The sequence below is a fragment of the Ixodes scapularis genome, unplaced genomic scaffold (assembly GCF_016920785.2).
Source record: "Ixodes scapularis isolate PalLabHiFi unplaced genomic scaffold, ASM1692078v2 PGA_scaffold5__190_contigs__length_132052651, whole genome shotgun sequence".
Lineage (NCBI taxonomy): Eukaryota > Metazoa > Arthropoda > Arachnida > Ixodida > Ixodidae > Ixodes > Ixodes scapularis.
In genome coordinates, this window is record NW_024609880.1 from 107596535 (window position 1) to 107617607 (window position 21073).

The 21073-nt window shown below is 46.2% G+C and overlaps 1 protein-coding gene across 1 annotated transcript in view; it reads left to right on the forward strand.

Moving 5' to 3' along the window:
* The window catches only part of LOC120842739, a 45072-nt gene that overhangs the window by 14975 nt on the left and 9024 nt on the right, over window positions 1–21073 (forward strand). Inside the window, exon 4 of the mRNA XM_040213914.1 lies at window positions 18903–18986. Within this exon, the coding sequence (XP_040069848.1) occupies window positions 18903–18986 (84 nt within the window). The remainder of the gene's footprint in view (window positions 1–18902; window positions 18987–21073) is intronic.

Genomic DNA, 21073 nt, shown 5'->3' on the forward strand with positions numbered 1-21073 from the left:
TTCTTCGTCCTCGTCTAAGAGCGCTACCATGCCCTTGACAACCCAACAGCAACTGGCCCAGCATTCAGCATTGTTTGTTTTGACACGGGGTCAGTCGTACTTCTTTCTGGTGCCACTGAGCACTGACGCAGTAAATGGCGGTCCAAACCAAGTTGTAAGACGGGCGCGCAAGAATGAAGGGTGGTCAAAACCAACCCCTAAAACGGGCGAAAACGACTCCCGGAGAAATTCAGGGGGAGAGGAGTGACGTCAACGGTCACATGAACGTAGCGCTTTGCGGGTCCCGCTTTGCGGGTCCATATTCGAATATATTAAACTTTGAGCGCCGGACCCGCTAACCTTGAGCGGGATGGTGTGGGGGGGGGGGGGGGGGGGGGGGGGGCGCTAATTGAGCGCCTCCTTCCGGAGCCACTCAAATATCTCACAAAGGCAACACCACCTAGACTCAAGGCCTGAGCGCTCCTTTGTCACCGAAGGAGGCGATCGGGTCGGGCCGGGCGCCCTTACAATAGCGCTGATATAAAGGCATTGTGCGTAAATATGCCGTCGTAAAAACAAGTTTCTATTGATACAAACCCGTTTTATTCTCTCTAAAGTAGTTTAGAGATAACAGACGGTCTAGTAAACAAATATTCTTCACGGGTAGCGATGGGGCACCGGGGAACAGATCAAGCATGTACGCATTGCGAGTGGAGTATAATTCGTAGCAACCAACTTCTTTTTTTCAACGCAGACGTGTTTTATTTCCTAGAATTATAGTTACGCACAGCAGTTAAGCTAGAAAGGTGTACAAACGCAAAGTATTGGGGCAGAGAAATGTGACGGCGCCGTGCATTACCGTCTTTAGGGTTCAGACAGGGCGGAGGAATTCACAACACTGATCGCAGGGTTAACTTTTTATGCATATCTTCAAATTAATAAAACATTAATCAGGCTTTGATTATACAGGGCTCACATGTCCTGCTTTGCATCTCTAGGGAGGCTTGCGCTGCTCGCAGGGGTTCCGCAGCAGTCCCGGCTTTTAGGCGACGTCCTTCTTCCGTCTATAACTGTATCTCTTGCGTCGTCTCGCCTCTAGCGGGGACCCCTCTCCAGCGGCCTTGCGTCTTGGGAGTCCTTCTCCGAACTCCGCACTTTCTCAACATCCCATGTGTCGGCGTCCTTCCCTCGTGCTGCGAACTGCTTTTTTTCGGGCTTCCCTCGACGCGACCACGCCAGCAACTGTCTCTTCCTTCAGCAGTTCATCCTTCCCCTCTCCCCGATTCCACAAAGTCGACGTCACCACCATCCCGAAACCCCCGGTCTGCAAATGGGTCCGTCCCGTCTGCCAGAGTGTCTGGACCCGCAGCTGCAAGCCGTTACGGGACCGAGGAGGAGCTGGACATCCGACACCTAACTCGGGCGGCGCTCCGGCGGCGGTAGTGCGACTTGTCCCTCGGCGGGGAGCTGGGGGAGGCAAGCAGGAATGCCGTTGTGGAAGCCTCCAGAATAGAGCCAGCACAAGAGTTCAGCTTGCCAGCGAGTCTGGAACTGCACCTGCAAGCTGTTATCGGCTGCGAGAAGCAACGGGACGTTGGACACCCCTCGGGCAGCACTCGGTCACTGGTGGTGTGACCCCTCCCCAACTCGACGAGGTGGGCGAGGCCAGCTGGAATGCCGTGTTCGGAAGTCCCCCAAATTAAGTCAAGACGAGACACAGAACATCACAGAAACATTGAGGCCTAGTGTAAGAACAACACGTGTACAACGATGCCTCGGGAAAGATATGTTTGCATTGAAGAAAACTTCTTTTGTAATATAAATATCACTCTGAAACGACAGATGAACCGTCGACGGCCGAAGCAAGGACACGTGCAGGGAAGATTATGGAGAAGGGAACAATAAGACGGGCTAAAAGCCGAGATACGGAAAAGAAAGAAATTGCGAGACGGAACGTCAGCGTTCGGCCGTTGGTCCGCCACCCTCTGGGTTCGTCTCGGCTTTTCAAGAACGGGAACTCAATCGTCCCTACCTCTAACTGGGCAGAGTTGGCCAGAAATACTCAGAAATGTATCTGGAAATACAGATATTGATATACATTAAAATAGCAGCTAAAATAATGATACTAAAGTATATCTGCAAAAATGTATCGCGACACGTATCGGAAATACATTTTAAATAGAGGCAAAAAGTATTTGGAAATACAAATACAGGAATACATTTCAGAGAGGGCAGAAATAGAATTACAGAAATACTGATAGTGCAATACATTTTTCAAATTTGTTTGAGACGCCAACTAAGGTGAGCTTGAAATTTGAAGCGGAAGTTTTTGATCCGGAAATTACTTTCCCGAAGACTTGGCACTTTGCCCCGAAGGTAGTGGTTTCGGACGACGAGGAGTCTTCAATGGGCTCATGAAAACGTTCCATCAAGGACTGACGGCGGTCCCTTACCTGACATCCTGCCTGACGAGGGATGCGAAAAGACTTCGACCTCTAAATAAAGTCTATGTCAACCTAAATCCCATCGAAACGTCACCACGCCCCTGTCCCATAAGGACGCCCCCTGTCAACATTGATCACATGACGTCACGGTGGAATGAACTGGTATTCTTTATTTGTAAGTGTGGCCTAGAACATGATTTTACCACGCTGCTGTATGAAACCACAATACGTACTTTCGTTGTAGGATATCTCGTTGAAGATCGTACAGGCAGTGTCATTTAGAATGTTCGAGAATAGTGGACCTCCTGAAGCATCCTGGGAACATACGTCTTATCTTCTGTTACGGTTGAAAAAACGATACGGCGGCATCCCTGTTGTGAAGGTCCTTTCTGCCGACCCTTCACCGCCAGCGCCGGCGCATGGATTGCAGTCCTCAAGTTTCACCTAGCATCATCCAAACAGAGACCTTGCGTATTGCGACTTGATATTGCCGCCACAGGTGCGAGCTCTCCGAGAAACAGCGCGGTCGAGGACGAGTCGCAGGTGTACGAAGTCTGGGTCGGCACAGCGAGGCCACGTTTGGTCTCTTTCCTGCGTTTCAGATCACCAGAACAGCGGGTCGCGTTCACGTCGGCTGATGACGTACCCTTGAGCCGTGCAATATTACGGGCGCAGCCGCAGACGCATTCGAATATGGGTTGAACTTCACTGCGTGAGTCATCCTGCTATCTCAACTCAACCACCGCCAGGCTCGTGCTGCAACGGACTGTGACTCAGCTTTGCTGGCTGGGTGTACTGTGTACGCTAAAGCAAGAAAGACGGTTAGCAGCGGGCATTGGACGCCAGTTAACAAAGACTCAAGAAATTCCTATCTAAGGACCTGCGGCAGAAGATACTCTGACTCCACTCCCGGCACGCCACCTGGTTCGAGTCCCCGATTACGCAACACTTCCCAGAAAAGAAAAGAGGACGCATAGAAAAATATTTTGGAGAATCGGAAGGAACCTTGCTCAGCACAGTAACAATGCCCCAACAACTCCTTGACTCTAAAAGTGCCGTCACAAGTACAAGAAAAAAAAAATGCGTTTGGACATTTTTTTTGGCCCGGGGGGGGGGGGGGGGTAGTATTTCCCAGGAAATGTAACAAAATACAGTTCATCCTGATTGCATCGCGATACAAAGAAACATTCCAAATATATTTCGATAGAGGAATACAGGTACAGGCGAAAAAATGTATCGCGACACAGAAATACAGGTACAAAATGTATTTCTGAAATACTGCCGCGATGCTGCCCCCAACTCTGCATCTGGTTTCGTCCCGGCTCTTCAAGACCGGGAACTCAAGTAACCGCCCACTCGTCTACTTCCATAGAGGTTCGCACTGGCTTTTAAAGACCGGGAACAAAGGTCCTCCCGTTCGTCTACCTTCAATCTTGTTCGACCCGGCTCGTCACGCCCGGGAACCCGACAGTCCACTTGCTTAGCTCCCCCCTCCTGTGTGGCGATCAAGAACATCAAGCGACCGATCCAACCAGATGGTTCATCTCTAAGGAGCGTCAAGTAGTACAGCGGATCTACCAGCAGCGTACATGGATGGATGGATGGATGGATGGTAATGGCTATTCCCTTTGTAACGGGCGGAAGCTTGCGCCACCTAGCCTAAGCCTAAGCCTAAGCAATTAATAAAGGCCATGTTGCCTAACTTTTGTGTACGGACTTAACATTTAATGACTTCTATTTCGGTATATGTTGATGAACTTCCTTTACTGATGCCGCTTTTTTCATCTTTGTTTTGTATATATCTTCGGTTGCTTAAATACGTTTTTGATCAAATTGTCTCATTTTGATGCAGTGAAACAGGAAAACCTTACATCATAATAAACTGGCGTCCGCGAAAGGACGGTACCGATTAAGAAGTGTTTAAAAAGAAAGAAGCAAAATTGAATGCCAGGGATCTAATAAATCTTGGAGGACAGTTGGCTCTGCGAGATGCCTAGCTTAGAAAATGTGTGGAAACGAACAGGTATGGGTGAGAGAGAAAGAAAGCTACACGGTGGTGAACTGAGCCAGTTGGTAGACGTCATACATAATGGGGAAAACAGCTCAGAAAACGCAGAGAGCAAAGAATAACAAACACGACAGGACAACGCTATACTGGCAACTGAAGAATGTAAATAAAAGAAACAGAGACACAAAAAAACATACACAGTGTCTTAAAAGATTGCACAAAAACAAACGGCAAAACTCGCAAACCGTGAAGCGTGTCAGTAATCTAGATTTCTACCCGTTCACTACCTCAGTCACACAGGAGGTATGGCGGAATTACTTTCAAAAGGTAATTAAATTACATTACAAGTCACTACTCTGAAAACTGGAAAATCAGATTAAATTATATTACAACATACCGCAGACTAAATGTAATGATATTACATTACAATTACTTTCCAAAAGTAATAAAATTACTTTGTCATACTTTTCAATACCTTGAGGGAGTAATTCATGCTCATTTTATTTACAATATATGTACCAAAACACAGTTCTTCCTGCTCACATCGCAACAGCCTTATGCGCCTTAAAGGGAACCACACTGCACAATCATTATGCTGGCGCACACGACGTATGTGTAAAACATGATGAATAGCTTCTTCTTTAGGTGTTACTCAAAGTCAGTCGACTCACCGGCTTCGCATTTAATTAAACGGTGAAGGTCCTTAGTTAGAGGGGGATATATTTCCGCATTCCTGGTTTAGAAGGGATATTCCGTGTCAATATGTTAAGTCGGGCCATGGGAGCAGTGGCGTTACAAGGGTCAGCGGCAACCGAAGCCGTGGCCCGTTACTTGAAAAATGTAATGGATTACAATTACAAATTACCCCGCCTCAAATGTAACGGATTACCGATACAAATTACTTTCGCTGATAATTAACGGATTACTTTACCCGTTAGGTTACAATTACTTTCATGTTACTTTTGTCAAAGACTTATCACGAAAACGTTAGAAACAATTTTGATATTTTCAAAAGTGTTCTGCAACACAACTTTCCATTTCTTATGCGCCCGCATTATTCTCGTCCTTTTAAAATAAAAAAAAAAAAAACACGCCGAAGGCACTTCAGATTGCTTACTTGTAGGAATGCGAAAGAATTCCTTCACGCAGCGCATTCCTACAAGCAGAGCGCCACGTCTCCATTTTGCACACGACGCTCCGGCTGTGACATCACCATCCCCACTGCGCAGGCGCGGCGCCCCCGCCGGCATCACGGCTTCCGTGACGAAGCACCTGCGTTGCTATGCTCTTCTTTGTGTTTTATTTCTGACCTTGGGACCTTGAGTGGCGCTTTGACCGTGAGTGGGGCGTGCTCGATGACGTATTTTAATGCGAAAGCATTAACTGTTTCATGAAGCGAAGCCGCTGTTGTCTGCAGCAGCAAAACGGTATCTAGATTTCCATTGGCTGCGACGCGTTATGTGGCTTCATATCAACGGCGTCATCGTTCCTAAGGAATCAGTCAAACTGCTGGCGGCGCAGCGGGAGAGCGAGGAGAGGGGAGGAGGGACGCGGGTATGCTTTGGCCTGACACTAAACCTAACATTGGGCCTGTGATTAGGTCTTGAGGTCGTCGTCAACCAGGTACTCACAGCTGGGGCGATGATGATGATGAGAGGACACGTGATTTCAGCACGCCGCGTCGAGCTTCGGCCTCCCGGCACCGCGTCGAGCTTCGCATTCCCGCTGCTGCCTCACCCAGCGGCGCAGCAGTCACCAGTGAGCCAAGGTGCTCTGGGAGGCGCATCGCCGCACACCCTTCCGGTGTAGTAAAGTGATGTTACCAAATGCCGGCTAACTTCATTACACGTTGGTTCGGAATCAGCCAGCCGCTGTTCCAGAGAGACAGACATGAAGCGAACCTTTTGAACTCTCAAGAATAACTGTTTATTTCAGAACAACGTTACGGGAAGAAAGAGACGCGCGAGAAAGGGAAAGAGGGTACACGCTGTCGGAGTGACCAGAAGCCGCCCCTCTGAGGCGCAGCTGGCGCCGTTTACACAGGGGTCCGTGGTCGCCTGCCCGTTCGCGTTCGCGGGTGGCTTGGTGGAATGTTCCCTCTGGGTCATAGAATTCCGGAGCACTCAAGGGGAGACCGTTGGTTCCGAGAAACACAAGCACAAGATAGAGCGAATGCGCATGCAGACTCTGAAAGCAACACACACACAAAATACAACAGCCGGCGCTGCGGCCGCTTTTGCTCCTCTCAGCTCCGAAAATGCTTTCGAGAATGCGAATGCACAAACGATGGAACACGAAAATAATATTAAAAATAAGAAAACTAAGAAAGAAGCCGCACGCGTGAGAAGCTTGCCTTATCAATACAAAAAAGTCAGCACCAACAACTGAAAAGAACGCGTAAAATGAAATAGCAACGACAAAACAAAAACTCACAAAATAGACAGTGAAAGAAAAGGCAAACAAAACTAAACGAAGCGTTCAAAGCGTGCTTGCACAACCGTTGTAGACACACTAAACTAACCAAACTTTTTTTTTTTTTTTCTGAAGCCCGCTTTTGGCAGACTAATATGTCCGTGCAACTTGACGTCGCAACACCAGCAGCACGCCCCCCCCCCCCCCCCCCCCCCCCTCCCCCCTTCTCTTTTAATACGAAGCAACCGAATCTCCACGATTTTCGGTTATCATAAATTTCTGGCACTATTTAGACACACGGGTAGGCGCTATAAACATGTTTTATATAATTAAATGACATTGAGAATACAACCTCATTTTTAAAGCGATTTATTCAGTTAATCGAACCATTTCAAACCAGAACCAAGTGAATCCCCGTCTTTAGTTGTCATCATCACCACCACAGGAGTGCCCCGTGAAAATATGGCGTCCCTGATTGGCTGCTGCTGCTTCGAACGTCTACGAGTTGTCCGAGTTGTTCGCCCGTTTCTATCCAGACTTGATATCAGCAATTCGTGTTGCTGCACGAGAATCTAGGTAAAGTTGGGGAACAATTCGCCAGCAACACGAAAATTGCTAGTAAAATTGCCCTGTCTAAAACGGGCCTAAGGAGTCGAGATGTGTTGGTCCTCTAGCTGCACCTCGCGCCTCAAATGTCCCGGGTGGCGAAGTTCGGCACAGACATACAAGGCGCCTGTACTTTTACATGAGATTTTCAAGAGGATGGTTTTGCTGTTAGAAACAGATCATAGTTTCAAATACCCGGGTTTGGTTTAAAAAAAACATTTCGCATGTGGCCAAGTATCTGTAGGTAAGTCAGGCCGCTGCGTGAACACCAGGTTTCGGGACCATGCTTCTACACTCAAGTCAGCACCAGCGGGGCATCTCGCAGGATATGTAAGAGATTGTAGCTGCAAACCGATACTAACAGAGACAAAGGTCCTTCGAAGGTTCCGGGAGAAGAGATCAAGGTAACTAACTATACGAGGCGATGACATTCAAAGGAAAGGAAAGCTCTTGTGTCAGTGCATCATCAGTGGCATTAACTGCCCAAGAACTTAAGTACCTTAACTTTCCTACATGAAGTTGTTTCTGTGGTTTACTGTAAGCAACTTTCGCTTCTTTTTTTCTGCAATTTCTCAGTCTTTTGAACGTCTTTCTCTTCTCATTGATTCCATTTTATTTTGAGAACACTTTTATATGCTGAAAAAAATGAGAGAAAGAACGCTACCTATTTTTATTCTTCTTTATGAGTATTAAAAAAAAGCAATTGTAACTTAGCGCTTCTTTCGCCATTGTATACTTGACCTTTGCGCCAAGCATTTGCAATGTGCATATCCCTCTAGCCCACATAAATATTCTATTGTCGGTTAGCCTTACAAATATATATATATAAGTCATAACTACCAAAAGCAGACCCAAAATATTTGTAGCGCCACGTCATTAGATTCACTTATATTCCATAAAAAAGGACCTAGGGGCGATTTCCGAAATTTCGGGGGAAGTCCGACAAGTTCTACGCTTGAGTTCCAACTGTTTAATTCGTAAAAGCGCGGTAATGAAGTCTTGCGCCTAAATTTTTTTCCTCATATTATGCCACCCAGTTATATGTCACAACATCGCATACAAATACAGGTTCAGTATAATTATTTGCTTATGGATAGGATTCAGTGTTTTCGGAGTTTATTTTTCGTAAAATTCGGAGGGTGTTTCTAGGAGATTATTTTTTTCCCGCATTCGGAGCTGCTCAAAGTTTATCTTCGCTACACTTCTGATTTTAGGAAATTGGGAATTTACTCCTTGCTGGGTTACCGGTTCAAAATTCGAAAAAAAATAAAATAAAAATACCTGGTCATAAAACTGCACTAAGTACATGACAACTCGCTCGCATCAAATAATAGGGACGTTTAACAAACCGTTGCCGTGTTTGGCGTATCGCACTAGCGGAGCCTTCGAAGCATGCTTTTAAGAGCGCACCCCGCGGTCACGGTACTACCCGGACACGCGCTCAAAAGCATGCTTCAAAGGCACCGGTAGTGCGGTACGCGAGCACCGGCAACGGTTTGCTAAAAGTCCCAAATGTTTCTCGAGGTGGATTCGTTGTTGGTGCCCTTGCCATTGGTATCACTAACTGCCCTACGTTAAACTTAACTGCACTTACTAAAAAAAATTTCCTTCAATAAACGTCAATACTTTAAAATCAATAAATTCCTGGACGTAGTCGCTTGGAAACTCGCTTCCTTTCCAGCCCATTCCACCACTGCCCCTGCTGCGCGGAGTGGAGTGCCGGAGTGATTTCAGCCACCCCATCCCCCTCTAATGAAATCTAGACGTTCATAGATTTCAGTCTTATTAAACAGGACCTTTCCCACCTCTAGGAAGCCCAAATCGTAGTTTCCAGTCTTTAACCTAGAACAGTCACTTTTGTACAATTTGTCAATGGTCTGAGATTTGAAACGAAAAGTGGTCTCTACTCAATATAACGGAATTACCCTTTACTAAACCTAATTGTAGATTACCGTGTTTATTTTTCTACTTCTTTACATTTTGACTTTGAAATTCGGAGTTTATCGGATCAATCTGAATTGACAAAAATTTGATCGGAGTATGTTTTTGGTATTTATTCAAAAACACGGAGCCCTACCATATGTGCTTCTGAGCCACAATTTTTGTTCCTAATTACCTCAACTGAACTGGAAACACTACAACCGAACATCTCGAAATGCAAACTCCGATATCTCCTTGAAAAATATCTTCCCCTTGAGCATGCAATTTCCAAATACATCAAAAATATCATGCGATAACCACCGGTTTCTAATGGAAGTCATCGGCGAAGTTCGGAAACTACTGTTGAAATAAAGGAAAAATATATGCATTTTTATTTTGAACAAAAAACAGTTCCTGAATAATGTGTAGAAAGGTAATTACCAAAACGTCTTTAAAAATAAAACAAAGGCACTGCAAATGTTAGATATATTTAGTAGAGCTAAATATATACCATTTGTAGATTCGTAACTTTCGATACGCAAAAGATTACATATCTAGGACGATTGGATAAACTGACGGACAGACATGACTCAAGATTGTCAAAAGCAATTATTTCAAAACATGCTTTTGTAGTAATTGCTCCAATTCATCGAGCATTCATTATATGTAGGGAGCCATTCAACTGGACTCAAATTTTTAAAAAGGGCCCCACCAGTGAGTGGTTACTGTTAAACAGTAACCACTCACTGGTGCGACTTGAAGAGAAGACAAACGAAGAAGAGGAGGATTTCGTGCCATCCAAGGCCCGGGCACGCAGCACAATTTGTTTTTCTCTGGACTGATCGTTGAACCACTATGACGAGCTGTTCATATTAAATCGCTTGAAATATCAGAGGCTGTTGCAGGAAGTTTTTACAGGAACTTGATGGTGCCGAAACCCGGCAAGGCTACTTTAGAGCTACAGGAAGCCAACGGAGACCTCAAGAAGCTTCTGAAGACAGCCACATAAAGCGAGCACGAACCAAGCGAACCTCTCGTCGGGCCCAGACCACTGGGCTCGTCCGCGAGGTCAGGGCAACTCTTCTAAATGACGATCACAATCTTAGCTCGCTCAAAACGCTTCTTCAGAGATTAACGACAAATATCAAAGAGCTGAAAATCTTAGATCGAGACTTCAAATCCTCCGTAAGCGACGAACACCTTGAGCAAGAGTATTAAGCGGTAATGACCTACCAGGAAAACTCAACGCAGGCATTTTCAATGCTGAGTCATCGAATTGAGATTCTGAAGAATCCAAGAACCCATGCGGTAGAAGCCAACAGAACACTGGCGATTCCTCCGACCACCACCGAGAACGCCAGAGCAAGACTGCTGAAATTGGAGATGTTGAAATTGGACGGCATCACTTCTCACTGGAAGCGTTATGGGATATGTTCCAAAAGACGATCGACAAGCCTCCTCAACTGTGTCAGGCTGACAAGTTTCACTATCTCCGGTCCCTTCTCACCGGACCCACAGCTAGAGCCATTGCTGGCCTTCACGGATCTAGCTCCAGCTACACAGGCCCGCTGGCTATACTCCGAGGGCGATTTGGAGGCTACAAGCTCATCGAGCAAGACCATCTTTCAAAACTCCGAACGCTCCAGAAGGTCCCATTATCAAACGACGTTGGAGCCTTAAGAAGACTTCTCAACGCCGTTCAGCTACACATTCGTGGCTTAAAAGATCTCGGAGTTCACGCTATGTCCTACTATGCGATGCTGAACGAGATACTAATGGAGGTTCTACCAACCGACGTCGTCCACGAATATCATCCCCGAAAATCCTTCAGCGTAGCTACAGAGCCATTAATGTCAGAAGATAACCTTAAACTTCCTTCAGATTGAAGTAGAATGTAAAAGACGAAGTGGACTGAGAACAGGCAAGACAAGTCAAGATAGACGGCCTTACACTAGGAAGTACGATTCCAGAAGAGAAGGAACAAGAAGCTCCGCAGCTGTTCTACACAATCGAACGAAAGAGTCAGCGGACTGCCTTTTGTGCTCTTCCAGAAAACGCTCGTCGGAAGACTGCAACACGGATGCTACGATAGATGGGAAAAAGAAGAAACTCTCCAATGACATGAGATGCATTAAATGTACGATGAAGGGGCACAGAGCGCGAGATTGCAGAAGGAGAATCGTCTGCAATACTTGCAAAGGCAGACATGTTACATCGATGTGCGACCCAGGCTGGCAACAAACTAAGGAGACGGAACAAAACCGCAAAACGAAGGCACTCCATACTACTTCAAACGTTTCGGAGCTGGATCTCTGGCAAAAGTGGGTAGAGATACATAAAAGGAATGATAGACGGAGAAAGCCAGCGAACTTTCATCCGAGAAGATGTGTCCAGAAGGTACCAACCGCCTATTCTCGGCGACACAAATATTTGCATCAACACCTTTGGATCCGAAGCTGCAAATAACAAAGACGAAAGCTTGTGGAAGTTAGGCTAAAGAGCCAGTACCACCAAGGAGAGTACGTCTTTGAAGCGGTATAAGTCCCGAAGATTCGGAGCCAAATGATGGAGCTTCATTTGAACCACCCTTTCATAGGAAAGCTTCAAAGTCAAGGAAAGGATTTGGCTGACCTTTGCCTTTTCGATGAAATGAAAGGGGCACTCAGAATCAGCCTATAAATCGGTGCTGACCAAGTATGGAAAATCATGAAGGGTGACAAAATCCGCAGTCAGAGTCAGCAGCTGACAGCGGTAAGCACTCGACTTGGTTGGACGGTGCAAGGACCAACGGACAAACATTATTCATTGACAACACAAAACCATGTCATGGGCTATATCCTTAATGCGGCAGTCACTACCGAAAACAAAACAAACAAATTGCAAGCGTTTTGCGACCAGGAACCTATTGTAATTACAGACAAGGAAGATAGGTCCCAGGAAACGGTATTAAAGACATTTGAAGAGTCGATTCGTCGGGCTGAAGGCAGGTATGAAGTCTCACTACCCTGGAAACCCAACAAAACATCGAGCTGCAGGACAACAAGGACCTGGCAACCGCAAGGTTAAACGGGTTGATACAAAAACTCCGGAGAGATGAAAACCTGCTGAACACTTATGACAGTGTGATCCGTCAAAATTAGAAAGATAAGCATGCAGAGGTGGTTCCAGATTCGAGGAAAAATACAGGACGGCAGTACTACATGCCGCATCATGCTGTAGTACGTGAGGAGGTGCTTACAATGAAGCTGAGAATCGTATTTGACGCCTCATTTCACCAGCAAAGAAGTGAGAGTTTCAACGGATTTCTTGAAACGGGACCAAAGGCATCTGACGGCCTATTACAGGTTCCCTTGAGGTTCCGAGTGAATAAAATAGCGATGACAGCAGATGTTCAGAAGGTATTTCTGCAACTATCAGTAAAAGAAAGGGATCGAGATGTGCCACGCCTCTTGTGGTTTCAAGAGAGGCCCACAACAACCGGCCAGTGACCGCCAATCCAGAAGTGGAGGATGACCCGCGTTTCGTTTGGGACGACATCAAGTCCGTTCTTGCTGACAGCTACCCTACAGCATCATTTTCGAACAGTTCAAAACCACCCGCAGATAGCTCAGGTTCTAGCGAAATCCTTCTATGTCGACGATCTCTTGACTGGCACCCAGAGTGAAGCAGCAGCGATCAAGTTGTTTAACGAAACACAAGACATCAAGCAACAAGCTGGCATGAATCTTCGAAAATGGGCATCCAACAGCAAGATACCGCAAAAGTTGTTCCAGAAAGGAGTCCCCCAACCAACTGATATGGCGACAGGCACCAAGGTGCTTGGAATGAATTGGAATACAAAGGAGGACACTTTGAAGTTGTCGTTGACCTCGACGTCGAACCTCTTGAAAACGAACTTAAGTACAAAACGATATTTCCTTCAAGCTGCCAATATAATCTACGAAATCATATAATTGATATTACCTTTAACCATCTGAGTCAAGATTATGTTCCAAAAACTGTGGAAATAAAGATAGGCTGGGGCAGTAGTCTTCGTGAGGACGAACAACAAGAGTGGATCAAGTGGTGCAACGAGATTCCACAGCTGCAATTCATATCCATATCTCGATTCCTGTTCAAGAAACTCCGAGACACTACGTTGTTCTACGACCTACATCTCTTCACTGACGCCAGTCGGAAGGCTTACGGCGCAGTTGTCTACCTATGAACATCTACCTTCGAGAACAGAGAGGAAATACATCTACTACTTGCAAAGGCGCGAGTAGCACCTCTTAAAAGGCTGACACTCATTCGCCTAAAGCTGATGTGAGCTCTCATCGGTTCTAAATAACTGCGCTATGTACAAAAGACGTTGTCTCTTCAAGACCACGAAGTATACTTGTGGACAGACACGTGGAAGTGGATACAAGGTCAAAGTCACTGGTGGGAGACATTTGTTGCCAATAGAGTGAGCGAGATCCAAAACAACACGCCTACAGCTTGCTGGAGATCCTGCCCAGGTAAAGGAAATCCGCCAGACTGCCTAAAAAGAGGACTCTCCGCGTCAAACCTAGAGTCAAACAACCTACGGTGGACTGGTCCTCCCTGGCTCAAGAAGCCGTCACCCGAATGTCCACAGGCCCATTCCGAACGAGACGACCTAGACGAAATGGAGCACAATGACATCAAAACCAATATACTGCAAATAACAACTACCCTAGACAATCCTGTACTTGACTTGCAACGCCACAGCGACCTTTCAAGGGTCCTATGCGTCACTGCTTGAATTTACCGTTTCAAAGAAAACACTGGCCTACTGAAGGAATCGTCTAACTACCTTTCCATGGCAGAACTCAAAAGGGCGGAACAATACTGGACAAAGGTCACACAAAAAAAAATGAATTCTCGGAAGAACCTCAAAGCATACGAAAAGGAAGGCCGCTGAACAAGTCATCGAAACTAAAAGATTCGACACCTTTCACAGATGACATTGGAGTTTTACGCGTGGTCGGCTCCAACAACTAAACGCGTCAGAAGACCTTAAACACCCGCTCTCATACTCCCCAACGCACATCGCTTCACCGAGTTGCTTATATGCAGCGCACATCAGCGTGTGCTTCGCGGAGGAGTAGCAGAGACTTTAATTGAATTGCGCGAACATTATTGTATTGTACGCGGAAGACAAGCCGTAAAGAAGTCTCTGCGAAACTGCACCAGGTGTGCAAGGACACACTTGAAGGCCGCATCAGCCCCCATGGCACCGCTGCCAAAAGAACGGAAAGAGGCGACGCACCCATTCAACGTCGTTTAGATTGATTTCGCTGGCCCACTTTACACAAAGGAACAAAAGAATGAGAAGTAATTTATATCGCCATTTTCACATGCGCAGTCACACCAGTAGTTCACCTCGAGCTCACAATGAGCACATCTCCACAATCCTTCTTGATGGCTCTACGTCGGTTTGTTTCCAGAAGAAGACTGCCAGACGTACTTTATTCGGACAACGCTTTGGCATTATAGACACTTTCAAGAGACATATCAGCTGTTTGGTACTACTCCGACATCAGGATGTACAAGCTTAGACTATGTCGTCCACCATCACATCACATAGAAATTCAGCGCCGAAAGAGCCGGATGGTGGGGAGGTTTCTGGGAGAGAATGATACGGACAGTGAAGACCTTCCTCAGGAAGTTTCTAGGACGAAGCTATGTTAATTTTGAAGAGTTGTCGACAGTATTACAGGAACTAGAAGCCGCCATGAACTCGCGTCCTTTAACATTTCTTTACTCAGATCAACTTGAACCAAGAATTCTAACACCTGCACATTTTCTGTTAAGAAAACGCCTTCTGTCGTTAACGACAATGAAGCAAATGAGCTCCACCCCGCAGACATCACGTGAACTAAGACGGCGACGGAGCTACTGAGAACTAATTTCGCAGCAGTTTTGGAAGAGGTGGATGAAGGAGCATCTCTTGCAACTTCGCTGTGCCCACCACACTCCGCCAAAGAACACAACGCCTATTGCTAACGGGGACGTGGTGAATATTCACGATGCGAGACGACCAAGAGCAACGTGGAAGGTGGGACGGATAACAGAAGTTCACCTTGGACTAGACCATATCACTGGCTCGTGTGAAGTGTGACTGGCGGACGGACGAACTTTTAGGAGGGAGACCAGTCCGACTTCTTCACCCCCTAAAGGTCTGCAACAAGTCGGCTGTGGGACCCTGTTAAACATAACAGCATCTCGCGACGGGAAGAGAGGACCAACGAAGAAAAGGAGTATTTAGTGCCATCCAGAGCCCGGTCATGCAGCACATTTGTTTTTCTTTTCTCTGGACTGATCGTGCAACCGCTATGACGAGCTGGTCCTATTAAATCGCTTGTACTATCAGAGGCTGTTGGAGGAAGTTTTTACAGTTGCAATTCCTGAATCTGGGTATTTTACCAAGCAGCAGCGGTGCTCTTGCGTCTTGTTAAAAGAAGGCATGTAAGCCTGGGCTAGCTTTCAATTTTTCAAAATAAAAGCGCTAAGAAGGCGACGGTCAAGTTAAAGGACTACGAACACCACATAGCTTGCTGTAGTGTTCGTCGTCCTTTAACATGCTAGTCGCCATTTTCGCACTTTTATTTTATAAAATGAATCACCAACTAGCCCAAGTACATACCTTTATACAGCTACCTTTCAATAGTGCACACTCCAAGTGCGTAAAAGCAGAATAGTCAGTAGTTTAATTACAGGTACAATTTAAACCCAAACTCCACCATCCTCTACGACCAGGTTGACCGTCTTCTTAGGGTACAAGAAATTAATTTTTTTATCGATTTGACAATTAATAGACTTGCTACAAACATCGTGTTTAAATAGAGGTGTCTCTACTTTCGCTCAGTATGTATCCCATTCATTCAAAATACTTTTCTTCGCATCGCTCAAGATCAGCCGCACACACTTTGACACCAACGTTGTTTTCTCCAACATGTTCCAAATTATCTCCATACGCGAGGTGGTCAACAATCTATGTCCAACCCCAATCTGAAAAAAAAAAAAAAAAATGTTATGTGTTATCTTGAGGAGTGCGAACTTTTATACTATTGTCCTACGGCGCCAAGTACATATGAAAAACAGTGCGCTGACTTGAATGCCGGCTCCGAGTGAGAACATACAAATGAGTTAGCACCTTCAACAATGTGGAACCAAGTCATTAAATTATTTTGAAGCACGCTTCTGAACATAAATATTGCCGCACTATTGTTCGCTCAACGACCAAATTGTACGAACGCTCGTCAAAACAAAGACATGAGACGTTTGCCACACACTGCTACACGGGAAACATAAGGTGTACTTTGAGACCGGAGCCACTCGCCGCTGTGTCCTCAGCCGTCACGAGATCAGGTCAACTTTTAGGATACGCCCCTCGCACTGGTCTCCCCAACTTTGTCACTCTTCTAAATAATTTTTCATTTGTCCTTGAAATACTTGCTTCGAAGTAATATCAATGTTGACAATTGACAGTCATGTCTGCCCGTCGTGTTTTCTTGCTAAATGTACATCGTATACTAAACAGCTCGTCTTGACTTTGACTCAGAAAATGTTTGCACCCAAAACTAATCCATAATATATAATCTAAAAACAAAACGATAAATACGAGTATGTTTTTATATCGGCCATAATTTATTTTACAAAAGCAAAATCATGCTTGAAAATGCTGAACTAAATGGGCGAAACGGGCGAATTGGTTCAAAGCCTTAAAAAAAAAAAAAAAAAAAAAAAGACAAGGACAAAAAAGGAAGGCTAACAGGACAAGCTCTTTCTCGGAAATGCTCCCGAACAATTTTCTCTCTTTCCTGCAATATTAATAGTCTTCCCTTATAGTCAAGTGTATAAATGCTTGTGTATTTGTACTTATTTTTTGTGTTTATATCTACATGAATGAGCAGATTGTGTTTTACAGCAAAGGTGTGTATGGCTAGGGTTCCGTGGATGTTTTATGTGCGTCAACAAAACCGCTACCATAGCCTCCTCTTTACTAACAAAGCCTGGCAGATCACCACGAGACGCGGCCGCCGAAATGGAAAAGGCGGCGCGGCAGACAACGGATGAGAGGAGAGCCAGGTGACTGGCGCCACGCTGCGACGAGACGCCGAAACGCAGCGTCTTGTCGCTGCTGAGAGACGCTGCGAGGCGAGACGGGAGGACCAGAATGTGTGTTTCGGGTTCTCGCCGCTGCAAAAGTTGTGCAGTGACCTCCAGGTTCCCCGAGAATTGGCTCTTTGATGCTCTGTGCTACCAGATCCTCGCTCTCCAAATCTGCGACCGGGCACTCCTTGGCTCCGGCGTCGAACTGCCTTGCTTTGTGAGTATTACTGACGTGCGCGATCAAAATCGTCGCGGTGGTCGGCCTTCCTCGACTGGCCGAATGCTGACCATGACGTCAGCAAAGGAGTTCTCATGGACAGAATTAAGAGGAACGCGAGGACTTCAATTATGACGGTGTTGACAAAGTTGGTTCAAGAACGATATGATTTCAAGCTTCCGTCATGCTAATTGCAAACACCATCGAATTTGTTGTTCGCAAGGTATTGACGTCCCGAAAGGTAACCATACGAGGGCGCCACCGAAACATCTCGCCGCTAACAGATGAGGCTATGACTCTACGCTCGCAACGCCGAACGCGCCGCACGCGCACGCCTTCCCTGTATAACATATTCGAAGTCAATAACCAAAATATTGCGTTGACGAAAGCGCGTGCAAGATACCATTTGTTTTAGGCTTTTGCTTTCGAACAGTTACTGCTGCAGACGCCGTCACGGTCTGCGCATGGAACGCCATTCCCTGCATTCTCCTTGAGGCTTGGGTAATTAAGCTACAGCTCTATTCAGCAATTCAGTAGATTAGTTATGAACAGGCACAATTTTCAAGATCTCTAGACTTTCAGGTAGATAATAAAGGTTTCTCAAAGGTTTGCCACTGTGCGACCCGCGTCGGCCATGTCTACGCTCGCACCGCCCTCCCATTGTCGTCGTTCCAAGCGTTTGCGTGCCTAGTTTCCTTTGCTTCCTCCCTCCCGGGGTAGCGGTCCCGTCGCGCGTGTCTACTTTCCGTCGGGTGGCGTTTCTGTGGCGCGTGTCTAGTCTCCTCCGGCTCTTCGAGGTGGCGATAGTCGTCCACGCGAAATAATGACCACCGATCAAGACAACAATAAATATGTGTGCGCACCTTTCGTCACGATGACCACCGATCAAGACAATAAAAATGTTTGTACCTTTGTTCAATATTCTGTGTCACATCTGTGTCCTGTACTAAACAGCTTCTCTGGTAATCCGCCTTCACAGAGTGGAATGGCTCACGATTTTTTTATCAAATAAATATCTACTGTTACCACTCTCCTGCGAGAATTCTTTTTGTGTACTGTAGAATAAAGGGAACACAAAATATGAATATTATATTTTCTATTTGCTTTATAACTTAAAATATCTATCGCGTAATGACTCTACATTATATAAAAGATCAACGAGGTTCTCAGGTGTACTAACTTGGTTATATTTCTTTAGATGCTCCAAATGGAAAACGATACCAGCTCATTTACTCTGACTTTAAGTGTTGCGACATATTAAGAGTCTTGGACGAAGATAATGGTAAGTGAGAACGGTGCATTCTACCTAGGATGCATACTTTTCCTTTATAACCGAAAAAAAAAAGAAAGATAAACATCGGGCGGTTTCGAAAATAAAAATGAGTTAAAACCGAAACTTACAAGTGTTTGTATATTTTCGTACAAGCAGCATTTCTTTTTTCACCGAAAAAGTTAGATGTAGACATTCGTCAGGCTCATACGAAGGCAAGTGGATCAGGACTGTTTCGCGCAGCATCTCTGATGACCTGCAGTTTATAGATGACTTGTTCTGGTTTAGCGTGCAGATCGTTAATCCTTGCGTCGAGCTGAAGCTGCCAGAGGGATTTGTTTCATATGAAAGCCTATACAACCTTATTGTGCATGAAGAATGGAAGATCAGCGATCTTAAAGCTGAGGCCGTATGCATGCATATGCTACAACAATAAAGTGTGAAGAACATTGTGTATCAGATGTAAAGAAAAAAAGTCAACCATTTCTTTGCGCGATTTTTTCCATCGAAAAAAGCCCCTTTAAGCGCCTGCACAAGAAAATTCATCGAAATGCACCGGTATTTTGAAAATAAACAAACACCGAAAAATATCCCCCGAATTTGACATAAAAAATGAAAGCCGCTTACAACTCCCTGTAACGCCGAATTAGAGCGCAGCTCTTGAGGAGGAGGGAAGGGCACTGGGGGGGGGGGGTTAAACTAACCAGGGGGGGGTCACGTTACCTTGGGGGTCACGTGACCCCCAATGCCGATGATGTCATCACTGACGTCACTGATGACGTCATCAGTGACGATGACGATGCGGGTACCGATGACGTCATTAGTGACGTCACTGATGACTTCACCAGTGATGATGACGATGACGATGCGAATGTCGGTGACGTCATCAGTGACGTCGCTGATGACGTCATCAGTGATGATGACGATGACGATGCGGATGCCGGTGACGACATCAGTGACGTCACTGATGACGTCATCAGTGATGATGACGATGACAATGCGGATGTCGGTGACGTCATCAGTGATGATGACGATGACGATGTGGATGCCGGTGACGTCATCAGTGATGATGACGATGACGATGTGGATGCCGGTGACGTCATCAGTGATGATGACGATGTGGATGCCGGTGACGTCATCAGTGATGATGACGATGACGATGCGGATGCCGGTGACGTCATCAGTGATGATGACGATGACGATGTGGATGCCGGTGACGTCATCAGTGATGATGACGATGACGATGTGGATGCCGGTGACGTCATCAGTGATGATGACGATGACGATGCGGATGCCGGTGACGTCATCAGTGATGACGATGACGATGTGGATGCCGGTGACGTCATCAGTGATGATGACGATGACGATGTGGATGCCGGTGACGTCATCAGTGATGATGACGATGACGATGTGGATGCCGGTGACGTCATCAGTGACGATGACGTCATCGGGGGGTCACGCGACATCGGCGGGGGTCACGTGACCTCGAGGAGGGGGCCACGTGACCTCAGGGGAGTCACGTGACTTCGGGGGGTCACGTGACCCCCCACGAGGTCACGTGACCTTGGTGGGGGGCTCGCGCGGTGCATTATGGGACATTTCCCATGATGCACCGCGCGGTTACGCCGACGGCGACGGCGACGGCGACGGCGACGCCGACGCCGACGGCGACGCCGCTCAAGCCGGAAACGGGCCCCTAAGAGCTGCGCTCTAATAAACACCGGAAAGTATACGGCCTAATTATACCTCATTCTCTAAAATTCTGCACATCAAAGTGAAAAAAAAAAGAACATGAACCCATGCAAATTTAAAAATACTGCAAACTCATGGAATGTATAATATATTTCACGAGGTAAATAACTGAAGCGGTGGTTTCGACTTCTATAGTTTATTATTTCCTTTTGAGGCAACTTCGACCATTGCAATTTCGGGCCTTAAAACTTTAGGTAATGTAATCACGAAAGTAGCTCGCCATTTAGATTGAGGAGTTCATCTTTTCCGAGCTACCCAGTGGCGTACCAACTTGTTTGTGAGTGGGGTGGGGGAACAAACAAGACCCCCCCCCCCCCCCCCCCCCAGGGCCGGGGGCCGGTGCCCAT